This window comes from Protobothrops mucrosquamatus, unplaced genomic scaffold, assembly GCF_001527695.2.
Source record: "Protobothrops mucrosquamatus isolate PMUCROS unplaced genomic scaffold, P.Mucros_1.0 scaffold494, whole genome shotgun sequence".
In the NCBI taxonomy this organism is placed as follows: domain Eukaryota; kingdom Metazoa; phylum Chordata; class Lepidosauria; order Squamata; family Viperidae; genus Protobothrops; species Protobothrops mucrosquamatus.
In genome coordinates, this window is record NW_015386811.1 from 595,857 (window position 1) to 612,567 (window position 16,711).

A 16,711-nucleotide genomic window follows, 5' to 3' on the forward strand; every position below is an offset into this window, starting at 1 on the left:
CATAATAGTAATTTAATCAAAATTATATAGAACTGTTCTTAGATATTTCCACTGCTAACTAAACAATTGACCTGTCTTGATGCTTACTGGACTGAGTTCAGTGACATCCCATTCAAGATATTCTGCCACATGCATCATTTGAGTAATGATGTTTTCAAGTTCCTGGACATAAAAGCAAAACACAAAGCATCTTGTTAATTAAAAGTCATTTTCTTATCCTAGAATTCAACCAAATGATAATATAAAATATGAATTAATACTTTAACTAATGTTTTGGGTTAGGAATATTTAGAAATAACTAAATTTAGACATAGCATTGTCAAATTCTAATGTTAGTCTTTAGAACAGACTAAAATTAAGCTATAATTTTATAATGTAAAATTTTAAAAAATCTTTAAAAATCCAAGATAAGCTAAAGAAGTTTGGCTTTAATTCACATTTCCCAACAGTTTGTACCATCTGAGTAAGTTGTCTTTGAAAACTGGTAATTGTGCCTTTTCAAAAAAACTTAATCTACGAATCATACTAACCATTCTTTAAGAGTTGTTTCAGAGTACGACTACTAAAGAGTACTTTAAGAATACTACTAATATATACAGTGCTTTTTTTGTCATAGAATTCACCGAAATGGAGTTCCGGCACCTTCTTTTGACAGATTTTCCAAGTTTGAAAAGTAACTTTTGAAAATTTGATGTTTGGTCCACCTGGACTTGAATTGCCCTGTCAAGCATAGCAGGTTGGCAGCAAAATCATTAAAATGGTGCATGCGGGCTGCTTGTGTGTTGAGTCCAATGCATGCATACTTCGTCTGGCTGTTCGGTTGTGGTCGTGTGGTCACACACTGAGTGCTTACTGTGGGCGACGACCATTATGTTTCGTTACACAACTGATGTGTGTACAGTGATTGACTACATGCAAAAGGTAAATAAAAGATTAACAAGATGTGAGTTCCTGCACCTTTTTTCTTACAAAAAAAGCACTGAATATATATACCTTGGCCAATGTATCTCAATATAAGGTGATATTATAAAGAAAATTGAATGGTGTATTAAATGTGGTTGGTAGTCAAGCAAAGAGTAATTTTCAAGAACAACCTCCCATTATGCCTGAAGAGAAAAGTTTTCAATCAGTGTGTTGTTCTGTCGGTGAAACATGGACACTAATTGATACAAAACTATGAGTGGTGCAAAGAGCCATGGAAAGATACACACTTGGCATTACAAGACAAGATAGAAAGATCTGCACATGGATTAGAGAACGAATGAAATTATACAATGTCATCAAGAGAATAAAAGAATTGAAAGGAAAATGGGCTGGTCACATAGCAAGAAGAACTGATGGCAGGTGGATCAAGGCAGTCAAAGAATGGATTCCGCTTAATAAAAAGCATCCAAGAAAGAGACCAAAAGCAAGATGGATTGACGACATCAGCAAATTCTGTGGGCCTAATTGGCAAAACAAAGCTCAGGACCGTATTGGTTGGAAACTTATGGAAGAGGCCTAAACAATGACTAAAATGATGATGTTTCTTTAAGAATATAGCAAACTCCAAATATTATCATGTTCTAAGATTCCCATCATATCTAGTCAGAACGACCAATGCTTAGAATGAGTGGAAACTAAAGTCCAATTCTCCAAATAAAGGGTACACAATCATTCGTCTGGGAAGTTTGTCTGAATAGAGATTAGACTAAAATAAATATAATATTGCTTTCAACCTTACAATTCTATGATTCGTAAAGATTCAGAAGGCCATGGCATCCAAGAGCAATTTGAGTGCCAAACTGAATAGAAACAGTACCTAAGACAAGTTAATCAACATGTAATTTATTAAAATAATAATAATGAAGATTTATCAAAATTATGAGAAATGTCAGGATTATCAGGGAGACCAGACAGGAAATACAGCCAGATAAGCTAATTCTACTTTATTGTAAAACTATATTAATAGAATCATAATATAATATCCAAACATTATGCAGCTGTGTGCTCTGTTTCTGTCATGGGTGCCCACATAATAAGGAAAAGCCTGTTTCAGGAACTTGGGAGCGGCAGCAGAGGAGAGGCATGTCCAGAATATGTAGCAGATTCTTAACCAGGAGAATGGGCAAGAAGAGGAGGAGAGACCAGGAACTTCAGAAGGGTAGGAGGAGCAATCAGATGAGTGGCTGGCTGACAATGGAAGGAAGAACACAGCTGTAGCCAAGGCCAGAGAAGAGGCACTGCAACCAATAAGCAGGGATGAGGAAGAACTACCTCCTCCATGGATCTTAGGGCATGCAGAGGCAAGAGCAGAGAGGTGCAATGGAGGTAAGCAAGACTACTCACAAGGAGGTAGCCTCACACCTCCTAATGTGTTGCATGTGTTGCTATTTATTTCTGCATGTGGAGCAGAGAGACACTGAGAACACCTCTTCTCTTTCGGATCATGCATTTGTTTAGCCACCATGTATCTTGCCTTGGAGCATCGCCCTTGACTCTTTTTCTGGACTTTGTACTTTGCCTTGTGAGTCTTGGAATTGTATTTTGGCTTGTGGGATTTGTATTTTGGACCATGTATTTTGCTCAGTTTCCTCTGTGTTTTTCCTGACTTGGAAAATTGGACTCATTGGGTCTTGCTCTGGTTCTTGTATGGGGAATCCTGGGGAATACCATTTGGGCTATTGAAGCCTCAATAAAGACTTGTGATGTGAGCATGTGTGAGCAGGATAGGACACTCTCTGTTATCTGACCATAGGCAGCATCTTTTCACCTAGTCTCTCGATCTCATTTACACATGTCATTTTAAAAGTAAAAAAAAAAATTTTTGAATTTTTTTTTCCATGCTTGTTCTTTTTATTTCCTCATTCAGAAGATTTTTTTTACAATGAATTAAATCAAAGTTGTAAAAACAGAAACTGCATGTATAACTTCCTGTTTTATACAAAATATGATGTATAGTCTCTGGAATTGCAGTTTAAGGCAATAGAAAAATACAATAAATAAGGCAATAGAAAAATATAATAAAATACATAATATTGTTCTCTTGCGAAATAGATTTTTTGGAACACCAGCTGGGAATAGGCAATAGAACATAAATTTATTCTTGGAAGCCTATTTAAATGAAACATCTATACTGATGTTATACTAATCAGTATAAAAAGAAAAAATAAAACTGTTAAGTACTTCAGAAAGTAATTAATATTAGGACCCTATCTTTTTTTAATCATCGCATCATGGTTCCAGACTAATTTGCTCTTTCATCTTGCTGAACTTAATGGAACCAATTAATAGAAGTTTCTAATTATAAAATTATAAAATTATCCACAGAGATCCCCTAACACTTACACACTTAATTTTTAGGTGTTAATCAAAGGTAATTTAATATTCAGATTTTTAAAATCCTCTTTGTATATGCTTTCATCTGGTTTATTTCTGTAATAATTCTGTGATGTTTGCTTTAGTCTGACTGTTTTGATTGCTGCTTTTATCTGATGTTTTGTTTTGCTTTTAATGAGTTTTGAATTTTAACTCATCTTTTTGTTGTAGATGGCAATATGGGCTATAAACTTAAAAATAAATGATTATGTATCAACAGTGCTGTTAAATTAAGTTAGAACTAAAGGCATTTCTGTGCAGCAGCCTAAGCTACTTATATCCCAGGCTGCTCCCGGCTTTTGTTAAAGATGATTTTAGATCAGACATTGAAATTGTTTTGAAACTGTAAACTAAAAAAAAATGATAAAAAAAAAGTTCAGAGATACAAGCTACCCAGCAGCTCAGGGCAATGATCATCCAAAGGGAAAGGAGTGTAGGAAGTCATAACTGCAGCTGCGTCTTCAGTAAATTAGAATGGAAAACTTGAAATTGTTCACATTGAGGAGCTTAAAACGGCAGACAAACATTATTATTTTTAATCCAGCTGGAAAACACTGGTAACATTTAGCTAAAAGTGGGAAGAATACAGAATTGTTCCTGTTCTTTGGAAAAGGTGGATAATTATTCTGACAATATTAAACAAAACACGCAAACAGTATAACTATTCCCCCAGTGCAACTCAAAACTACATATTATTAAACTATTTATTGTATTTCCAGGGTATACTTCCTAACTCATTATTTCAGTATTGATTGTCTGGTCTTGTGGTTAAGACATTAGGCTAGAAACTGGGAGATTGTGAGTTCTAGTCCTCCTTTAGGCATGACTAACTGGCTGGGTACCTTTGGGTCAGACATTATCTTAGCCCAACTCATTTCACAGGGTTGTTGTTGTGGGAAAAATAGGAAGAAGAAGGAGTATTAGTTATGTTTGCCACCTTGAATTATTTATAAAAATAATCAAAGTAAGATAATAAATAAATATTAAAGAATGTTTTAATTAATAAAATTACCGAACTGTCCAGGTAGCCGTTTCCATCTGTGTCATACAAGCGAAACATAACTAAAGAGAAATAATATATTAAAATAATTTTGTGGTAAAGAATTAAAACTATATTTCTAACATAAGTAATATAGAAACTACTACATTAGAAATAAAATCTGAGAAATAAACACATATTATTTTTTCATTCATCACCACTTTGTAGTAATGTGGAGATTCAGCCTTGAAGATCTAGTCCAGTGGTGGCAAACCTATGGCACGGGTGCCAGAGGCGGCACTCGGAGCCCTCTCTGTGGGCACACATGCTGTTGCCCCAGCCTCGCCTCCCCCGTGACCCCCTCCTCTCCAGCAGCCCCCTGGAGGAGAGTCGCCCCCGAACACGGAGCAGCACAGCCAAGGACATGGCAGCCAGGCAGCATAGACAAGACTCTGCCCTCACACCCCATCATGCAGTTGATGCTTCAGGGCGTGGGCAGAGGGTGTGACCGCCATAGCACTGCTGGGCTGCCTGGGCAATATGTGACGGGCCCTGGAGGCGGTGAGTGGTCCTGTGGGCAGGCGGGGCAGGGGATGGGGGGGCAGAGCGGGGGCAGGGCAGGGGGTGGAGTGGGGGTGGGGCCAGTTTTTGGGCACTCGGTCTCTAAAAGGTTCACCATCACTGATCTAGTCTTTGATTTTAATTGAGACAGGATTGGAAAAATACATGTACATAAAATTTCTTTTTAGTTTTCAGGAATATATTAAAATTATTTCATTATTAATTAAATAGCAAATTCCAAGTTAGTAAAATTGTGTTTTAAAGGAGGAGAATGGGTTATTGCAACCAGCTAACAAATTGTTTCTCATAGAATACACCACTTTATCATAAAAGTGTACATATATCTATATAATATCTAAACAGGATGATCATGAAAAGAAATAACATCTGTATTATTTTGCTGACATATTAGCTGCACCTAATATTCTCCAACTCATATAATTTATTCCTTCATATATAGATGAAAAAAATCTGGTTTGCATAAACCAATCTTAATATAAAAATAGGAAAATATTTTCCTTTGAAATTAATCTTAAAATTTATATGTTACATATTTGTATTAAAGATACTGGATTATTATTCTGCTCAGAAAATATACTGTTTGAGATCTTATCTCTAAACTTGCAATGGAACTGAATATCCAGCAGATAGAGCCTACTGTCTATATTTTAGCATACATAACTGTAAATATTGTATGTTGCTGCTTTAATGTACAATGATGTCTTAGAAAAGTATGCATTTCTGAACTTAGTTTATGGGACATATCTTGTTACTGTTGCTCAGTTGTTCTGATTTTTGTGAGCCAATGAACTACATTTGTCATGATGGTCTGTCAATAACTCAACAATGTATCATGACATCTTCTGTAGACCTCTTTTTTATTGCTTTGGATTTTTCTAAATTTCAGAGTCTTCACCAAAGATTCTTGTTTCTATCTTAGGTGTCCAAAATATTTAAGTATTAACTTCATTATTAATACTTTCAGGAAGCTGTATGGATATATTTCAAGTATTGAATAATTTGTTCTTGAGGTTGAAGGCAAGAACAACAATTTTCTCCAGCATCAGAGTTCAAAGACATCAATCTTTCTTTATGCAGCCTTTCAAATAAGCCAATACTCACAACCATATATTATGACTGGGGTACTATGCCCTTGACAAGATCTAGCTTTTTTAGTGATGTAATTTATCTACACTTCAATATGGAATTTAGACAAAACTAGTAGTATTATGCATTGTACCTTCAGAATATAATGAATGGATAATTTTTTGTAGCGTTATACATTTAAACATTTAATGGATTTAATGGGAAAGAGATGTAGACAGTCATATTATAAATGGGACCACCATGCTACTTAGTATTTCATGGATAAAGATGATGGATTAAAGACCTGGTTTTCTTGTTTGTGATTTTATTATGGTTGTGGGCTAGCCAGGTTAGTGTTTAACAAGATGGGAAGCCATATAAAACATTTAATAATAAATAAATCAACAATAGTTGATTAAGTTCAAATATTAAACACATTCATGGATTTATGTTTGCTCTGCCATAATAAAAAATGCTGGTCTCTATAATTCACTTTTTCTCTTTTAAACAGTATATGAAATTCTGCAATACCAGTAACATAATATTTTTATAAGTTTTCTTAGGGATTTTATTTGGACTGTTTCCATTTTACTGTGTGGAAATGAAGCTGCATCAGCATGCAGGAAAAGGAGTGGTAGAACCTGGAGGAATGCCCATGTTCTGCCACTCCTTCTTCCAACACAGTGTTATATAATCAATAACCCAGATGTCATAATTGTACCTGTGCATGATCAGACATTGATGTACCTGCACAGGTACATTTCAAAAACAACTGAAACAAGTTAATATTTCAAATTTAACTTTTTGGGTAAAATAATGAAAAGATATGTTTCAGAATATTTCTACACTCTAAAATAATAACAAATATTAATTACAATGGCCATTTTTCCTATGTCTACTAAATCAAGGCCATTTCAGAATACTGGGGAAAACTCTGCTAGTTCACATTAGTCACTGACAAATCTCACAAAAACGTTTTGTACTATCAAACATTCTTGACAACCAATAGAGGGATGCAAGTTATTTGACAGCCAAAGCTGCATAGAAATTGAGTACAATAAATTTATTCCTTGAAAAAATGTAATGCCTTAAGGATACAACATAATAATCTAGAAGACAGATCCTATGAACTCAGTGGAATTGACTTCTGAACATATAGATTAATTAACTTCTACAGTCCTGCAACTAAACCAGTGAAATACCTGGCTTACAATTCTAAAATTATATTCTCTCAAATGTCTAAACATATTGTATTTGTCAAAGTTATGATAATTAAATACATATATAAATGAACTGAAGGCGATTGGAAACAAACAACAAGGCCTTGTTTTACGTGAAATACATACATTCTAGTTTGTCTTCAGGTCTCCCTCTTTCAAGAAGGGAAAGATAACAAACAATATCTTTCAACTGGATTATTTCTGGTGTGTGCATTGTGGAAAGATGTTGAGGACGTGTAGTTATGCTTTTAGCAATTCTCAAACCTGAAATAATATTCATACTGTTTACTTGTATAACAAGAAACAAAATATTTGAAACATCTCACCTGCCTATATTTCTGATACCTTATATAGATCACTTCTTTGTCTCAGTAGCAATTGAGAAAATGGACATCATTTTGCACAAAGGATAATTCAAGGTGATAAATTAGGCTATTTATTTTTAAATCAAATTTATATAGTGACCCATTTTACCAAAAGTGATTTGGGGCAGTGCACAACATTCAGATAAACAATAATTGTAAACAAAACAAATATATCATATAAAAGTTCAAATTAATAAATATCATAAAAAAACAAAGATACAAACCATAGAAAAAAAGGAAATAAGAATAACAAGGCAGCCATTAAGCAAGTTTCTGTATCTCTGGGAGTCCCAGTTCTGATAAAATAAAAGATCTTGTGAGCCTTTTGAAATGGATAAAGCTAATCTAATTTGTAAGCTGCCCAGAGTCACCAAGAGTGAGTTGAGCAGACATATAAATTTTCTTAAATAAATAAATTATTATAGGGGGAAGGATGTTCCATAAGATGGGCATCATGGCAGAGAAAACACATCTCCTGGGATCCACCAATTGTAGGTCCTTTGCAGATGGTACCTACATGCCTTCTCTGCCAGATTTAATGGGGTGGGGCAGATATAATCAGGGAGATGTGATCCCTCAGATAGCCTGATCTCATGCCATAAAGAGCATAAAGAGTTAAAATCAGGACTAGGAAGCAATTGCAATTCACAGAGCAGAGGTTTAACATACACAGTTCTAGCAGTGCACATAACTACTTGTGCCATTATAGTCCACACCAGCTGAATCTTCTGAATATTCTTCAAGGGCAGCCCCATTGCAATACATGGCATAGTCCAGTCTGAAAGTGACTAGGACATAAGTGATTGTAAGTAGAGCCTGTTGATCCAGGAACACACACAACTAGCAGCTCTAATCCATATTTGGTTGAGTTTATTCCTTTATTGAGTGCCAATGATACTCTAGATATACAGTATTTTCTTCCATGTCATCTACCTCAGCTCCTCTGTAAATTGCTGAAAGGAAAGAGATTTTACTGGAACAATTGAGTCCAAGGCCTCAGCCACTCTCTTATTCCAATTCTATACATATTTCATTACTAGGGTTGCAAGTACCACTGTATTAAATTATCTATAGTTCTAGGGATATTTATAACAGAAATTTAAATTAACTCATTTCAGAACCAATATAAAAAAGCAGCATAGAATATTTTCATCATATACTGTACAGCAACATTTTCTGCTTACATTTGGATGCTACTTTAACATCCACAATAATTTTTGCCAAGCACAAAGGTTTGATAACTTTGTTGTGAACTTCTAGATAAGAAATAGTAGCACTATATCATTAGTAATAATTCATCTGAATTTTTTCAGTTATTTTTATAAGATGCTTTCATTCTCATTTCATTTATTCTTCTTCTGCAATTGTTTAAGCACAGCTTCTTGCTGTATTCTGAGGAAGCAATCGAAATGTGGTAATCTCTTCAACTGAATATGATCCAAGCTTAATGTCATAATTATATTTGTAAAAAAACCTAAAGCACTAAACTAAATGCAATTTGATTCCAGTTGTTTTAATGGGCTTTGAATAATAAGTAAGAAGCCAGATGATGGTTGAAGAAAAATGCCTAAATAATAACGTAGCAATATATTTAAATACAATCAATTCTTATTTTCATGAAAAATATCCTTGAAACTGTGGTATTCTATGAATATCAAAACAGTTGATAAATGTATGGGGAATAACAACCACAGTTTATTAACGGGTGTTCAGTAAGCATCTAAGATCAACTTAAATCTTACACATGCAAATGTAATGGGTCTATTCTCATTTGAAAAATTACTTTGAAAGGAGAGATCTGGAATAATTAATAGAGTTGAGCCTTTTAATTTTTCTGTTTGCCAACCTTTTCTCTATTCAGATATCCATATCAGATTTATAATTTATACCCAATTTCCTTCCCTTTCCTAAAAGTGCTATTCCCACTACAAAAATTTTAAATCATTAAAAAAGAATGGAAAGAATTTAAGGATCATTAAAGGCTTTTTATTACATCCCAGAACAAGTGGTAGGTCCATTCAGGGCAATCAAACTTACCTCCTGAAAGGAATGGTGATTTATTCTTTTCCAACGGACTGCTGTAAGGAACTTTGTTTCCAAAAGATATAAAGAGATGTTCACAAAATTCATGTGGTAAATCAGCCTCAAGAAAGATCTTCATAAATAACTTGAAACCTTCTAAATCAATTGTCTGCAAATAAAGATTGTAGATTCAGATTAAAAATTTACCTATTGGAAACAGAAATTCCCAACGCATATGTCAACTGTTTGACTAGAGAATTCAACATTTAGGAAACTCTATGCCTTTGAGATGCCATAAAAGATAATCTTTATTGAACACACATCTCGGTACTGAAGAAGCAAAATCAACTCTAAGTTTCCTATACGAAAATCTGGTTAGTTAACAATAGCTCTCCATAACCCCCACCCATCAAGTGTTCATGTTACCCAGTCATGTTTCTTTGCTTTGTTATGAGAACAGTCCACTTCTCTATCAGACACCTGCTTTTGGACCTTGATTCTCATGGTCCATAGATGTCTTGTTAAAATCCTGTTTCTCCCGAGCTTCCCCTCCCCCCTGTTTCTATGGCAAATTAAGTAGTGACAGAAGTTAGCAAGCATCTTAGCAATTCAATCTTGACAGCATATTTGAGATAATTAAGGATTTCAAATTATCTCCCCTCCAATATATGTAATATTTTTATGCCATAGTTAGTTCTGAGAACCAGGGGAAAACATCAGCCACAATTCAACACCTTCAAAGAGACATTGGATTCACCCACTTCTTCTCTTACTAATTAATAAGTTGCTCATTATTGATTTACTAGAAATTAAAAACCTTCCAAAATATTTTTTATTATGCTGGAGAAACTGCTACCCTGTATAAAAGAAGCTCCATGTAAGTCTAAGGATTAAAAAGAAAAGCTTTAATTTTGGAAAAACAGAAAAAGGGGGACTAGAATGCAGATTTTGGAAAAAACTTCAATGAATATTACTGTAAGTGTTTAAAATTTCATAAAAGAATATATGAAAACTTTTGAATTAACTATATGAAATCTTCCCATGGGAGTTTCGATGCCTGAAAAAGTATGACATGAAAACACTTTGAACCTTGACTGGAGGGAACCAGAGAAAAATGAGTATAATTAAGGAGAAGGGACTCATTAATAAAATGGAGCAATAATATTTCACCATGGAAGAAATTAATTCATTATCTGGGAATAAACTACTCAGAAATTACTCACAAGATTATCTGCTACTATAACAGAGGATATAGAAGAGCACAACATTTTACTGGATAAAACAGCCTGAGCCTGAGATCTGAATGTGAATTTGGACTTTTAAAAAATGCCAGATTATAAAAATGACATGAAAAATGATACGGTGAATACAAAAATAGATTTTGAAATGCAGGGAAAATGATGACACAATGATTTTACAAATAAAACCAGCTGATAACTTAATCGTTAAAAGCAACATCCAAATAATAATTAGAATAATGGTTTAGAAAGCTTTCTTATTTTGGATAAAAAAGGATGGGTTAAATTACAGAAATTTTCTGAAATGAGACAAAGAAAAATGATAAGATATCACCGTGTGGGATGTTATTTGCCATGATTAAAGTAAACAGAAGGACTATAAAGAGAATTTATTAGAATAGGATTAAAATATATAATATGTGGTTTGTGATAACTAGTCTTTTATCTTTGTACTCTCCTAAATATCTTTGAGAGCCAATTTGATCTAGTGGTTAAAGCACCAGGCTAGTCAGCAGGAGACTATGAATTCAAATTCTGCCTTAGCCGTGAAGGCCAATTGGGTGATTTTGGGCCAGTCAGTTATTTGTAAAAATAATAAAGGCAGGATATAGATCAGGGCTTTTCAACCAGTGGTACTGGTACCACCTGTAGTATATTGGCACCTGGCACCGCTAGAAAAGTGGTAGCGGGGGAGGGGAATGAGAGCACTGCCGAGCGGGCAGGCAGATGTCTTGCTCGACTCTGCCTTGGGGGGCACTTTTTTCAGTACCATTGTAACTTCGAACAGTCACTAAGCAAACTGTTATAAGTCGAGGACTACCTGTACTTTATCACTTTTTTCCTTTTTTTTTTTTTTTTGGTCATCAAGTTTTTGACACCTTGCTAGGCAACTGGTGGTACTCGGATATTGCCATATCCTAATAGTGGTACCATGGGTGAAAAGGTTGAAAAGCCCTGATATAGATAAATAAATCTCCCTCTCTAAGATATATGTAAGGTTTTCATATTTACCTCTATTTCTTGTAGACAAAGGATTCTTAAGTCATTGGAGATCCATGCATAATTTATACATTAAAATTACAACTTTATTTTTATTAATCTATAGCTTAGTTTAGCCCAAGGAACTCTCATGAACTCATGAAAGACAAGAGGAATTAATCCTCTTCATTCTTAACTAAAGCTAAGTAAAAAAGCAAGCTCCTTGGAAAAGCAGTTTACTTTTCATTCTGTAATCTAGGCTTAACTCATTGTAACAAGGATGTGATATAGAACCAGTTTCTCTAGTGGTTAGGGCACCAGGCAAGACACTGGAAGATGTGAGCTCTAGTCGTCCGTTAGCCATTAAAAACCAGCTGAGTGACTTTGGACAGTCACCCTCTCTCATTTCAACTTACCTGACAAGGTTATTCTTGTGGGGAAAATAGGAGAAAAAAGTACAGGTATGTTCATGCCTTGAGTTGTTTATATAAATATTTATATAAATAATAAAGGTTGGGCTATAAATTAAATAAACTGTGATTACCCAAATAAGATATATTTCTCTCAGTTTCAAATCCCCCTCCCCTTCTGGTTTGTTTGTTGTTGTTTTTTAACTGGTTTGTATATGTTTCTCTCAGACTGAATTGGCTCCACTTTCTTCCACATATATAGTTTCAGCATTTGTCATTTCTACATTCCATGTTATTATTGCTTCTTTAGACTGCTGATCATCTCCACTACAAAACTGTTTGTTTTCTTTTGCTCTTTACTTAATACTTTTTATGCCACTCCAATTATTAATGTCTCCTGCACACAAGATTGCTTCTCCTTCATTTTTCAGCGTTCTTTTCAGCCATATCCCTGAATATGGCAGGGATTGCTCAATTTATCAACACACAGAGGTACAGAGAATATTTGTCAATCCCACAGGCACAACCAAAACACAGTATAAAGAATGTACATCTTTGAATATTAATCATATGCTTCCTTCATATGATATATTTTTTTTAAAAAAAACCTGCAGTAAGTATCAAATCTACTTTATTTTTTCTTTATCTTCACTATCTTTCTTTACTGTTAACTTTCATTATACCCTCAGATGTCATGCAACAACAACAAAAAGAGGTGACATTATATTGTATAAGGGTTATTGGTCATCAATATCTAAGTATGAAAAAGAACATATAAAATAAATCTACAGAAATTAATAGCATTAATCAAGTATATCAGCTAACATATATACCAGATATGCTTACTTGTTTAAGAATATCTTGCTTCTGGAGTGCAGGAAAAGAAAGGAAATATTTTTTGTATAAATTTCTTCAGTTGGAAAATTTTCTCAGACTCATTCTTACAACCAGCCTTTTTTGCTGAAATTTTGATTTCATTACTAAGCAGATTAGAAAGAAATCTTGCAATCAAAAAGTTTCCAATATTACTGAAATTGCAAAGAATTGGTTTTAGCAAATAACCGTAGCAACAAAAAATATCAGTTTAGACGCTCTATTTAGATACCATATAATTTCACATCTTTATTTGATTCTAATTTGATCAGTCTTGGATAAAGTTCTATTAGGCAGTTCTTCCATAGAATGGCCGTGAACCAAAGATATTTAATTTTGTTTATTATTTTTATTTTATTTTAAACATTTATGTAGCCACCCATCATCTTCCAACTAACTCTGGGTGGCTTCCAATCAAAAGTTACAACAACATATAAAATTATATTAACATTACAAAACTAAACAGATTGAAGAATTAAAAACAACAAAATTCTGGTACCAAGTCAATCTTCTAACACACAATTATCCAATCTTATTCCAGCACTGGGGAGCCAGGTCTTCTAAGCTTAATGGAAGGCTGAGAGCATAGAAGCCTGCTAAACTTTAGGGAAAAACTGTTTCATAGGGCAGGAAATTTTATTTTAATTAAAGTAAAAGGTACACCTCCTAGTTTCTATTAGATCAGGGGTGTCAAACTCGCAACGTCACATGACGTGTCACGATATATTGTGATTTTTTTTCATTGCCAGCAATGGGGTGGATGCAGTTTCAGCATGACGCATCTGGCCCACAGGCTGGGAGTTTGACACCCCTGTATTAGATGATAATATTTAGGAAAAGGAACAAGGAACATGCTCATTGCTCACCCTGGTAGGATGGGTAAATGTCCTTAGCGAAAGGCATCTCTCAGATATGTCAATAATATTCTTAACATTTTAACAATAATATTTAATTGGACCAAGAATTAATAAGCTTATCAATGGGGCATTTTATTTACAGATTGCCATTTACACATTATCTACAGATTGCTGCTTACACATTACTGCATTGGGGTATTAAGGCAGCATGAGCAGTCAGCTGAAATAAAATGTCCTACTGATAATTTCTATTTGCTTAAAGGGAAATCACTTGAATAAAAATGAACACTCAGTACTTCTGGAGCACTGTGCAGGTGTTTGATTGAAATAGATCAGAGTTAAAACCATCTGCAGGGAAGTATTAATATGTTCTAGTTATGTATATAATGATTTAAAGGGCACAGAAATAATGGAGTGAATTTCTAGCAACAAGTATAATGTAAGAAATTAGATAAGAAAGAAAAATTACCCCTTCAGGATTATATTTTGCTAGCACACCATTGCCATGGAATTCTTCTAAAACATCTTTAATTTTCTTTGTTGAATCTGTAAAAATAGTGTTGGAAGTCTTTTACTTTTTGAAAGTAAAGTACTTTCCTAAACAAATAGCATTTATGTTTTGGCTCCATGACAAATAATTCAATATACTGTTTTCACCAGAACATTGTCTACTTCATCCCAATTGCAATAAAGCCTGTCAGAAATCTCATTAATTATATTAACTAGGCTATTGGAATATAGCAATTTTTAATTTGTAATTGCAATTTACTTAATAAATAAATACTAACAAAATGTAAGACACTCTGTTCCAAAATTACCCTATTAAAACTCTCTTCTTTCTCAACTAGTTGGATTTTGAAAGGGCATGAAGTTAAATCTGAGAATGTTTTTAATATTAAGATGTTGAATTCTACATATGCAATTAATTCAAAATCTATGCAAAAGCATTCTGATCCACCCAGATTACTCAACCCTGTTTTAAGTTGGGAAAGCACTTTTTAAAAACACACAGTTGGCTTTCATCACCTTTTCTAACAAATCCTTCCTATAATAATCATATATGCCAATTCAAAGATTGTTATTTTAATTAAAGTAGAAGTAAGGGTGAAGAAATTCATATTTCTTTTATCAGGGAAACATTCACAAATATAAAACATGATTTTTGAGTAATGAGTTGTTTTTATTTCATTAGAATGAATTTGGAGCAGCTCTGCAAAATGCTTAGTAGATATTACAAAACCCTATGACCAATTCTTCAAAATTTTGCCCATTATCCCTGACACAAATCTGCCAATTATTGTATCTAAGTAAAATGGAGTATATGAAAGCACATCTAAACTCTCATGGAAAATCTATTCAGATTAATGTTCCCAAGATTTTCTACCATGCAATACATGTTATTGCATTTCTGGCACCGTGGAAAACAATTTTTACATGGTCCAGAGGGGAGGAATGGTTTCCAATACAACCTAGATCCTGCACATGTGCAGATGAAGCTTCACTCACTCAACCACCACTTACATGGCCCAGTTTGTAACAGGATACAGACCAGTACCCAGTCCAAGGGTTGTGGATCAGGGGTTGGGAACCCCTGCAATATAACAGCAGTATGAGGAAGCAATTGTGTGCATCAGTCATAGATTATTACCCCAACAACAAAAATATTGTATTTGTCTACAAAACATCATACTGGCAAGAAAATAATACCTAGCAGAGAAATATACATTTTATAACAATTGTTATAACTTTCAATTGTTCATATTTGTATATTGTAATTTTTATACAAATAGGTGAAGATATATATACTGTAAGGTTTGAGAAGCTGCAAAAGAATTATTAAATTAGAGAAAAAAACAAATTTATGTATCATTCATTGAATTTTTTTTATGGCTTAGTATTATTTAGCCTTCTTATTATCTTCTTTATTCCCCCCTTTTATTGGGATGATGATGATGATGATGATGATGATGATGATAGTGATAATGATAATGATGATGAAGACGATAATTATCATTATTCTGTTACTTTGCATGTACACTGAGAGGTTCTGCACCAGAGACAAATCCCTTGTGTGTCTAATCGAGGGGTGTCCAACTGCCGGCCCATGGGCCAGATGCATCATAGCAAAACCACGCACACCCCATTGTTGGCAATGGAAAAAAAGTTGTGATACATCATGACACGTCACGTGATGTTGCGAGTTTGACATCCCTGGTCTAATCACATATTCAATTCAATGTTTCTTAATTATTTACCAATTTTATTGTGTATTATTCATAATTACTTCATTATTTTAAATGCCTTGATTTTTCTGTTTTGAAAAGAGAATATAGCATGTAGATTTTAAATTAAATGTAGCTTTTAGACTTCTTTTCTATTACTTTTTGTAAGTTTATAATTATAAGTTTGATAATTCATTATGAAATTGTAGAAATATAAATGTACTTACATTCTGCATATTTTTGAAGCTGAGAAAACTCCGAGGGACTCAGGTTAGCCCACTCCTCCTGGTTCATCATGACATTAAAATGCAGTTTTATATTCCAAACAGTTGTGGTGTTGCAATTTTAATTGGTGGCTATGAAGATACCCCAACTTTTCAATCTAGTTTCTATACAAATCAGGTAGTCAAGAAGAAAAATATTATAAGTTTTTAGAACTATTGAACTGGTATTAAAAAAGTAATATGAACAAGTCAATAATATCAGTATGTCAATATATTAATTATATTAATATTCATCTATCAGGTTGGATTTTCTGAACTA

At 33.8% G+C, this 16,711-nt stretch overlaps 1 protein-coding gene across 4 annotated transcripts in view; it reads right to left on the reverse strand.

Moving 5' to 3' along the window:
• Positions 1–16,465, reverse strand: part of LOC107288186 (diacylglycerol kinase beta) — a 285,137-nt gene extending 268,672 nt beyond the window's left edge. For 2 of the 4 annotated variants that reach the window (XM_029284289.1, XM_015816772.1), the window contains exons 1-7: positions 16,396–16,465; positions 14,416–14,492; positions 13,063–13,083; positions 9,606–9,759; positions 7,330–7,467; positions 4,370–4,419; positions 88–162 (exon numbers count right to left, since the gene is read on the reverse strand). In XM_029284289.1, coding sequence (XP_029140122.1) covers positions 88–162; positions 4,370–4,419; positions 7,330–7,467; positions 9,606–9,759; positions 13,063–13,083; positions 14,416–14,492; positions 16,396–16,465 — 585 coding nt within the window. The remainder of the gene's footprint in view (positions 1–87; positions 163–4,369; positions 4,420–7,329; positions 7,468–9,605; positions 9,760–13,062; positions 13,084–14,415; positions 14,493–16,395) is intronic. The other 2 variants (XM_029284290.1, XM_029284288.1) reach the window with 1 other exon arrangement.
• Between the last annotated feature and the right edge of the window lie 246 nt (positions 16,466–16,711).